The 10,723-nt window shown below is 42.4% G+C and overlaps 1 protein-coding gene across 4 annotated transcripts in view; it reads left to right on the top strand.

Moving 5' to 3' along the window:
• The first annotated feature begins 3,079 nt into the window (after positions 1-3,079).
• Positions 3,080-10,723, top strand: part of CDK7 (cyclin dependent kinase 7) — a 42,956-nt gene continuing 35,312 nt past the window's right edge. For 2 of the 4 annotated variants that reach the window (XM_055367055.2, XM_055367054.2), the window contains exons 1-2: positions 3,429-3,591; positions 4,077-4,136. Coding sequence is in view for 2 of the 4 variants with exons in the window: in XM_004058744.5 (XP_004058792.1) it covers positions 3,659-3,724; positions 4,077-4,136 (126 nt within the window). In the remaining 2 variants the exon portion in view is untranslated. Of the gene's footprint in view, positions 3,725-4,076; positions 4,137-10,723 lie in introns of all 4 variants that reach the window. The other 2 variants (XM_004058744.5, XM_055367056.1) reach the window with 2 other exon arrangements.

Here is a 10,723-nt window from a genome sequence, read left to right as displayed (position 1 = left end):
GTGAGCTGAGATTGTACCATTGCACTCCAGCCTCTCCAGCCTGGACAATAAGAGAAAAACTCCATCTCAAAAAAAAAAGCCCAGGACCATTATTTTGCTTTCAGAAATACATTCAGATTCAGGTAGTGAAGAGTGGTATGAGTAATACTGTGAGCCAACAGTTAGAAATCCTAATACCGAACTGTGGATGTATATCTGAGGGCAATCTTTACTACAGCTGCTGCCGTGAAAGTCGGAATGAAGAAAATCTGTCACTGTTACAGAATTTGTGAGTATAGGTATGGCAAAAGGTACGCCAGTGGGAATTGCTGTCACAGGATGAGCTCCCAAGGAGAGTATTATAGACTTCTGGTGAGGCTTACAGTTAAATAGCCTGTATTTTCATTTAGAGGTTAGGCACTTAAATATATGTAATCAGCAAATTGCTTAATTTGTCCAAGTTTCCGTTTTTCTTTCCAGTACTACACAGTGTGATAGTCAGGATCAAATTAGTGTATTATCTATTACTTTGTAACAAATGACCCCAAAATTAAGTGGCTAAACTCTTAATTTCTCTGGTTTCTCTGGGTCAGGAATTCAGAAGCAGCTTCACTGGGCAGTTTTGACTTAGTGCCTAATGCGGTTGCAATTAGAAGCCACTGAGGCTACAGTCATCTGAAGGCTTGGCTGAGGCTGGCTGATCCACCTCCAAGATGGCTCACTCACAGAGCTGACAAGCCGATGCTGGCTGTTGGCAAGAGGCCTTAGTTTCTCTCCACATGGTTGCCTGAGTGAATTCATGACATGGCTGGCTTTCACCAGAGCAAATAATCCAAGCATGCCAGTCAACAGCATCCTTTTATGTTCTAGCTTCATAAATCACACTTCAGCCATATTCTATTGGTCACACAGAACAACCTGTTTCATTGTGGGAGAAGACTAGACAACAGGATGAATACCGGAAGGCAAGGATCATCATGGCCATCTTACAAGTTGGCTAATACAGATGCATGGAAGTGCTTTAAACTGAAAAATGCTTTGCAAATGTGTAATGCTATTTTCTTTTTTTTTTCTTTTGGTTCAAAGTGCTCAAATGATATTTTATATATACAGTATCTCACTGTCTCAGAATATCATCTAAACGCTGTCTTCATTATCCTATTTTAAATGTCCCAGAATGGGAATTTACTTGTCAGCAGCATGCTGTAATACACTGATTATCAACTCATACGCCATGGCACACTTGGGGACCTCAAGTCTCACAACGGCATCATCAAATTTAGCTCACTAGCTTCTCTCTCTCTCTTTTCTTCCTTTCTTCCCTTCTTTCTTTCTTTTGATGGAGTTTTCACTCTTGTTGCCCAGGCAACAATGGTGATAGTCCAATGGTGCTATCTCTGCTCACTGCAACCTCCGCCTCACGGGTTCAAGTGATTCTTCTGCCTCAGCCTCCCTAGTAGCTGGGATTACAGGTGCCTGCCACCACACCCAGCTAATTTTTGTATTTTTAGTGGAGATGGGGTTTCACCATGTTGGCCAGGCTGGTTTGGAACTCCTGACTTAAGGTGATCCACCTGCCTTGGCATCCCAAAGTGCTCGATTACAGGTGTGAGCCACTGCACCCTGCCACTCACTAGCTTATTTCTACAAGTGAGGTTAAATTATTATTTCAGTGATACCTGTCAGAAGAAACTATGACAACAGCATCACTAGGTATGACTTGCCTCAAGAGAGATGGTGTCTTTTCTGCAATGTGAGTTTTGCCTAGACCCAAGTAATGACAAGGGACTGAAAGATAATGGCTAACATATAGTAAACACTTAACTGTCAAACATTATTCTAAGGGCTTTGCAGGTGTGAGGTCATTTAAGCCTTGGAACAATCCTTTGAGTAGATCCTATTAGGGACGAAGAAACTGGAAACAAAGTAAGTAATTTGCCCTAGTTGTATCTAGTGGCTGAATACTGATAGGGCCACTATTCAAATGCAAGCAGTCTGATTCCGGAGTTAAAAAAAATAACTAAATTATTGGCCTTGGTATTTTGCTACTTTCTTCAACATATCTCTGAAACTTAGGATTTTCAACTCTTAGAAATATCAAATGTAGGCTGGGCGCAGTGGCTTACACTTACAAATACCAGCGCTTTGGGAGGCCGAGGAGGGTGGATCACCTGAGGTCAGGAAATTAAGACCAGCCTGGCCAACAAGGTGAAACCCCGTCTCTACTAAAAATACAAAAATTAGCTGGGTGTGGTGGAGCAGGCCAGTAATCCCAGCTAATCGGGAAGCTGAGGCAGGAGAATCTCTTGAACCCGGGAGGCAGAGGTTGCAGTGAGCTCAGATCGGGCCAGTGTACTCCAGCCTGAGCAACAGAGTGAGACTGTCTCAAAAACAAACAAAAAAAGGCAGGGGGAGGGGGGCACATTTCCATGTTGACAGCTGCTCTGGCTCAGAAACTTTTAATTATCCACTAGTAGAGCCATCTGGATTACTGCAATAGTTCTCTAATAGGCCTTCTTTCTTTTTCTTGTCCCTCAAAATCTATAATATAGTCTCCCAACAGCAAGAGTGAACCTTTTAAAAGCAAGTCAGGTCATATCACTTGTCTGCTCCAGCCCCTCCAGTGGGTTTTCAGTGATGCCTTTCTTGTACCACCCTATTTAAAACCTCCATCCCTGCCCCTGCCCTGATTTGTTATCCTTTATCTGCTTTATTTTCTCTATAGCACTTATCACCTATGTATCATAACACATATTTGACTTGTTTTTTTATCTCCTCCCATTGGAAGGCAGGGATCTTTGCTCCCTACTATCTCAGATTCTACAATGGTGCTTGGCACATAGATAACACTCAATATCAGCATCCTAAGAGAGGGAAAAATGAAAAAGGAAAAGCACTCAATATGTTTTTGAATAAATGAATTAGTGTGTTTGTTATGACAATTTATGATAATCAAGGGGTTGGGTACTCATTACTGCTAAGTTAATTGAGCACTGTCTCAATTAATTGTTAATGTCTAAGCTTTCTGCATGTTTCATTTAATACCCACAATCTCCTGTGATGTAGTTCATTATTTTTTCCATTTTACCGAGTAGAAAACTGAGGACTAGAAGCTGATTCCCACAGCACGTTTCAGTTGAGCTGGATTTTGTTTTCCTGGGCCTGCTTCTTCATAAAGGGACTGTACTAAGAATACTCTTGACCAGCCCGTAAGAACTTGGCACTCGTCTCAGTAATCTGAGATAGCAGGGTTTGGCGTCCATAGCAACCACGGCGACAGGACGCGCTCGAGCAAGAACCAAAAAGCGAGAACAGGTACAAGGCCAGACCTTCTACATTCACAGACACCTACCAAACCCCGAACATGGAACACCAAATTAGAACGCTGACCAGTCCCTAGTAATGTAGAAAACACCCAAGTTAAAAGGGCAACAGAGTGACACAGCAGCCATTGAAGATGCCCCACTTCAGGCACCGACAGGCGTCACGTGACGGGTGGGGAACGCCAACCGCCTGGGCCTAGCGCAGCTTCCTCCGCCCACCACGGAAGTGAGGCGGGGATACTAAAGCGACGGAGCCCGGTGGACGGAAGTGGCTGTTGGAGGCTTTAAGGTAGCTTTAAATTCGTGTTGTCCTGGGAGCTCGCCCCTTTCGCTGGAGTCGGGCTTTACGGCGCCGGATGGCTCTGGACGTGAAGTCTCGGGCAAAGCGTTATGAGAAGCTGGACTTCCTTGGGGAGGGACAGGTGAGGCTCTCTGGAAGGACGGGGAGGGCCCCAAGCTGACAGCCCCGCGCCGCCTCCACCTTTGCGGGTTTTCCCGTGGAGGCCAGAGGTCTGGCTTGGCTGCTCGTTCTCGTTGGGGAAAACCGTCCAGACGCACTTGCTGCCCCTTCTTTACATCCTGGGGGTGAATCCCTGAGGGGCCTCTCCTTGCTGAAGAGTAGCCTGGAGCTGGACGGAGACTGACCCGCCACGTTTCCAGCCGCCGCGAGTCTGCTCAGGAACTCTGGGCTCTTTGCTTCGCGAAACGTAAAAATGCAAAAAGGCAAACACAAAAACTCCCATAAACTTATGTTATTTCTATTTTTCTTTCTAGTTTGCCACCGTTTACAAGGCCAGAGATAAGAATACCAACCAAATTGTCGCCATTAAGAAAGTGAGTTACCTTTTTATGTTGTTTTTCTTCAAGTCTCCTTGAAGATGTCTGTATTATTAATTGACTGATAGCCATTTTATTAGTCTTGACCATACTCTGATAATGAGTTACTCATGTCATTTTCAGAGACAAAATAATTAATTAGTGCTTTGTGTTCCCAAACGGAACTCTAGGGTTGAACCCGTTTTAATTTCTATTGAAGTGAAGAAGAAGCTGTATGTTATTTTCACTGCATAAACTCATATGTTGTGGGCAAGTACTGCCCATCTTTTCGGTCCTCAGAACTATTTGATACCGTGATCTTTCTAGGTCACTGTTTATACCTCACCTGCATCCACTCAGTGTGTCGTATCTGTATTTTCTGTGTACAGATTTACCATGAAAGACTTTCACTAGCATTAACAACATTGATGTGAAGTCTAAAATGAGTTCAGTAGCTTCTTATATTCATTCAAAAGACCTGGGTCGGATTCAGTAGCTTCTTATATTAATTCAAAAGACTTGGGTCGGGCCGGCCGCGGTGGCTCACGCCTGTAATCCCAGCACTTTGGGAGGCCGAGGTGGGCGGATCACTTGGGGTCAAGAGATCCAGACCATCCTGGCCAACATGGTGAAACCCTGTCTCTACTAAAAATACAAATATTAGCTGGGTGTGGTGGCACCTGTCTGTAATCCCAGCTACTCGGGAGGCTGAGGCAGGAGAATCACTTGAACCTGGGAGGTGGAGGTTGCAATGAGCCGAGATGGCGCCACTGTGCTCCAGCCTGGTGACAGAGGGAGACTCCATCTTAAAAAAAAAAAAAAAAAAGATTTGGGTCATAATTACATAACTCACGTTCACCTACATTGTTTCTTTTAACCTTCAAAACAATCTATAAAGTGGTTAAAAGTAACCCTATTTTATACTTGAGGTACCTGAGACTGAGTGATTAGGTGACTTGTCAAGATCACACAGCTAGTGATTGCTGAGGCTGGGATTTAAATCCAGGTGTCCTGATGTTTCTTTTGTTACCATTGCTACTTTGAATCTGCTTCTCCTGCTTCAAAAACCCTAACTCCTTGGAAGTTATCCATATTTAACATTAATTCTCCCTTTTTTTGGTCATCTTCCAGCCTCCAGGTACTCTCTTGCATTCATTTAAAACCTGGCTGACTCCTTCTTCTCAATTATTCCTGCCATAATTTTTTTATTTTTTATTTTTATTTTATTTTATTTTATTTTATTTTTTTGAGACAGAATTTTGCTCTTGTTGCCCAGGCTGGAGTGCAATTGTGTGATCTCGGCTCACTGGAACCTCTGCCTCCCGGGTTCAAGCACTTCTCCTGTCTCAGCCTCTCCAGTAGCTGGGACTACAGGAACCTGCCACCACGCCCAGCTAATATTTGTATTTTTAGTAGAGACAGGGTTTCGCCATGTCGGCCAGGCTGGTCTCGAACTCCTGACCTCAGTTGATCCACCCACTTCGGCCTCCCAAAATGCTGGGATTACAGGTGTGAGCCACTGTGCCTGGCCTTTTTTTTTTTTTTTTTAAACTTTTTTACTTTTTTTATGTCTGTGTTTTCTGGTTTATGTTTTATGATCCACCACTACAGCCACTCCCTTTAAAACCCTTAACTCTCCTGAATCTTTCTTCATCTTTCTTTCTTTTGTGGTGCGGGGCAGGAGGAGGTCTCACTCTGTCGCCCAGGTGGAAGTGTTGGAGTGCAGTGGCACAGCCATAGCTCACTGCAGCCACCAACTCCTGGACTAAAGTAATCCTTCCATCCCAGCCTCCAAGGTAGCTGGGACTATAGACACATGCCACCAAGCCTGGCCTAGTCATCTTTTTAATTCTGTCTCTGGTTCACTATATCATAGCCACACTGACTTTTCTGTCCCTGTACAAATTAAATTTATTCCAGTCCCAGAATCACAGGATCATTGCATTTGGTCTGGCTTCTTGGTTGGTATATTTTCCCTCTAGAACATGGCATGGCTGATTCCTTATCATCCAGGCTTCACTCAAATGTCTCCTCCATAGAGGCCTTCTTTGTTCATTCCAGCTACAGGTATGCCTCCCTCCTTCCCTATGCTTTGCTATATTTCTGTCATCGATGTGGCATTTGTCGAAATTTGAAATCCTCCTATCTATGAGTTTATTGTCTGTTTAATTCCATTCACACTGTACCTAGGGCCATGGCTAGTACATTTGTAGACACTGTTAAAAATGTATTGGCCTTTCAGCTGGGCGTGGTGGCTCATGTTTGTAATACCAGCACTTTGGGAGCTCGAGGCGGGCGGATCACCTGAGGTCAGGAGTTCAAGACCAGCCTGGTCAACATGGCGAAACCCCTGTCTCTACTAAAATACAAAAATTAGCCAGGCATGGTGCCCCTGCTAGTCTCCTGGCCTCAAGTGATTGTCCTGCCTAGGCCTCCCTAATTGCTGGGATTACACGTGTGAGTCACTATGCCTGGCCTATTTCTTGAGGTGTTTTTTCTCCCCCAGTTTTAGACGTTGTCTATACTTTCTACTATGAACATTGAGGATTTGGTGTAGTAGACCTTATTCCAACACTCATAATTTCTACTCCCATTCATTTGCTAGGATGTGTTTAATTTTATAAAAAGGGAAGGAATCAATAAATAAGTTACTCTGTACTCATTCACCTGTTGAGTCTTGGACTTTAGAAATACTGATGTATCTCATCCTTTTAAAAAGATTATGTGGAATTTGTTTCCCAATTTATTTAACCAATCCCCTATTGATGGCCTTTTGGGTTATATCTCATTTTTCAGTGTGTGTCTTAAATCTGTGTATCTCAAAACAGTATATAGTATTGCATACTTTTCTTTCCTTTTTTTTTTTTTTTTTTGAGACAGCAACTTGCTGTGTGTTTCCCTGGCTGGAGTGTAGTGGCACAATCATAGCTCACTGAAGCCTTGACCTCCTGGTCTCAAGCATTCCATCTGCTTCAGCCTCCCAACCAGCTAGGAGTACAGGTGCATGCCACCATGCCCCACTAAATTTGTTCTTTTTTTTGTAGAGACAGGGTCTCACTATGTTGACTAGGCTGGTCTTCAACTCGTGGGCTCAAGTGATCCTTCCACCTTAGCCTCCCAAAGTGCTGAGATTACAGGTGTGAGCCCCTGTACTCAGCCAGTATTGCATACTTTAAGCTATATATGTATATTTGGTATATTCTTCTGCAACTTGTTATTCTTTTTTTTTTTTTTTTTTGAGACAGGGTCCCACTCTGTCGCACAGGCTGGAGTGCAGTGGCGTGATCTCGGCTCACTGCAACCTCCACCTCCCCAGGCTCAGGCAGTTCTCCTGCCGTAGCCTCTCAACTGCTGACCTCAACTGATCTGCCCACCTCGGCCTCCCAAAGTGCTGAGATTACAGGCTTGAGCCACCACACCAGCCTGCAACTTGTTATTCTGAGTCAACATTATTTCCGAAATCCTCTATATCATATGATACATGTAGATCCAGTTGATTCATGCTCGTTAATTATTAGATTCCATTATATGACTTCACTGAAATTTTCTATCGAAACTCTCGTTGATAAACATTTAGGCTGCTTTTTAATGTTTTCATTTAATACATTCCTTCTCTGGATAGTCATCTGTGAGTCATCTTGTATGCAGGTTTGAGTTTCTCTAGAGAATGTATCTATAATTGAAACAAATTATGAATTGTTGCTTCAGAGTATCACAACCATCAGCTTTACCAGATATGGTCAAATTGCTCTCCAGAATGATTGGACCAGTTTACTGTCCCACCACATTCTCAACATCATTTGCATTGTCAGACTTTAAAATGTTTGTCAATTACGTACATTGAAAATAGTATGTACTTATTGTTTCAATTAACATTTCTCTGATTACTGGTAAAGTTCATCATCTTTTCTTACACTTACTGGCTTCTTAGATTTTCTCCTGTTTTCTGTTGGATTACGTAGTTTTTTTGTCCTATTGATTTATTGGACTTATTCATACATTTTGTTTTTTTTAATAGAGACAAGGTTTCACTTTGTTGTCCAGTCTGGTGTCAAACTCCTGGCCTTAAGCAATCCTCCAGCATCAGCCTCCCAAAGAACTGGGATTACAGGTGTGAGCCACAGCAACCAGCCAGAATTCTTTTATATTCTGGATGTTGATGCTTTGTCAGAAATACACATTGCGTATATCATTTCCCAGTCTTTGGCAAGGCTTTTAGTTTATTTATGGTATCTTTGAGGTACTGAGAGTTAAATTTTAATATGATTGAATTTGTTAATTTTTTTGAAACCTTTAAAGGCTTCCTTTTTATGTGCTTTCCTGTTTCTGGATTACAAAGAATTCTGTACTTTCTTCTAAAATTTTTAAAATATTGATTTTAATACTTAGATCTTTATTCCATCAACAAGTTTTTCCTTTGTTATATGAGGATCCAGTATTTTTTTTTTTTTCAATAGAGACAGGGTCTTTCTATGTTGGCCAGGCTGGTCTTGAACTCCTGGCCTCAAGCCATCCTCCTGCCTCAGTCTCCCAAAGTGCTTGGATTACAGGCATGAGACACTGTGCCTGGCTAAGATTGAGTATTTTTTTCTTCAGTTGTCCCAGTACTATTAATAGTCTGTCCTTTTCCCAATGAGTTGTAATGCCAAATTCCCCATACCCTTGCAATACCAAGTTCCAGTATTGGAACTTGGGTCCAATTTCTGGGCACACTATTCTGTTCCAGTGGTGGGTTTGTTTGTTTGTTTTCCCATTGCTGTTGAAATACTACAGTGACTTTAATAAGTCTTAAAATCTGTCAACTCCCATACACCTTGTTTTTCTTCTTCAAAATCATTTTGGCTACTCTATGAGACAGTTGGGAAATGTGAATCAGGAAAATTTGAATAGGAACTAGATATTAGATGCTACTGTGGCATTATTGTTAATTTTGTTAGGTGTCAAAATGGCGTGGTTATGTAAGAATGTCTATATTTTAGAGATGCTTACTTAAGTATGTTGGAGTGAAATGACATGAAGTCTGGGGTTTTAAAATATTTTAGGCAACAAAAAGGAGAGGTTGGATGAATGAAGTAAGTGTGGCAAAATATTGGTCACTGTTGAATCTGGGTGATGGAGTAGAGGGCTTTATGAAATTACTCTATTTTTTATTATGTATGGAAAATGTTAAGAATTTTAAAATCAACTGTTCTTAGCTCCTTCCTTTTCTTTTTTTTTTTTTTTTTTTTGAGATGGAGTCTCCCTCTGTCGCCAGGCTGGAGTGCAATGGTGCGATCTCGGCTCACTGCAACCCCCGCCTCCCAGGTTCAAGCAGTTCTCCTGCCTCAGCCTCCCGAGTAGCTGGGATTACAGACACATGCCACAACACCCAGCTAATTTTTTGTATTTTTAGTAGAGACGGGGTTTCCATGTTGACCAGGATGGTCTCTATCTCCTGACCTCAAGTGATCTGCCTGCCTTGGCCTCCCAAAGTGGTGGGATTACAGGTGTGAGCCACCACACCTGGCCTCTTTTTTATTTTTGAATGGTACTCTTTGTGTATATGCACCACATTTTCTTTCTTCATTCATTTGTTGACGGACGCATAGATTGCCTCCAAATCTTGGCTATTCTGAATAGTGCTGCAATAAACATAGGAGTTCAGATATCTCTTGGACATACTGATTCTGTTGGCATATATACATAGCAATGGAATTGCTAGATCATATGATAGCTCTATTTTTAGTTTTTTGAGGAACCTCCAAACTGTCCTCCATAGTGGTGGTACTAATTTACATTCCCACCAACAGTGTACCTAGGGTTCCCTTTTCTCCACATCCCTCACCAGGATTCATCCTTATCTTTTGGATAAAAGCCATTTAAACTTAGGTGAGATGCTCTCTCATTGTAGGTTTTTTTTGTTTGTTTGTTTGTTTTGAGATGGAGTCTTGCTCTGTTGCCCAGGCTGGAGTGCAGTGGCGCAATCTCGGTTTACTGCAACCTCCGCCTCCCGGGTTCAAGCAATTCTCCTGCCTCAGCCTCCTGAGTAGCTGGGATTACAGGTGCACACTGCATCACCACACCCGGCTAATTTTTGTATTTTTAGTAGAGACGTGGTTTCACCGTGTTGGCCAGGCTGGTCTCGAACTCCTGACCACGTGATCCGCCTGCCTCAGCCTCCCAAAGTGCTGGGATTACAGACATGAGCCAACGGGCCCAGCCCTCATTGTAGTTTTCATTTGCATTTTTCTGATGCTTAGTGATGTTGGCACCTTTTCTTATGCTGTCTGCCATTTGTACGTCTTCTTTTGAGAAATACCTACTCAGATCTTTTGCCCATTTTTAAATTGGATTATTAGATTTTTTTCATGTAGAGTTGTTTGAGCTTCTTATATATTCTGGATATTAATCTCTTATCAGATGGATAGTTTGCAAATATTTTCTTTCATTCTGTGGGTTTTCTCTTCACTGTGTTGTTTCCTTTGCTCTGCAGAAGCATCTTAACTTGATGTGATCCCATTTGTCCATTTTTGCATTGGTTGCCTGTGATTGTGGGGTATTACTCTAGAACTTTACCCAGTCCAATGTCCTGGAGAGGTTTTCCACTGTTTTCTTTTAGTAGTTTC

The sequence above is a fragment of the Gorilla gorilla genome, chromosome 19, assembly GCF_029281585.2.
Source record: "Gorilla gorilla gorilla isolate KB3781 chromosome 19, NHGRI_mGorGor1-v2.1_pri, whole genome shotgun sequence".
Lineage (NCBI taxonomy): Eukaryota > Metazoa > Chordata > Mammalia > Primates > Hominidae > Gorilla > Gorilla gorilla.
The sequence above is the reverse complement of the archived record's forward strand: the minus strand, read 5'-3'. Positions and strand labels throughout refer to the sequence as shown.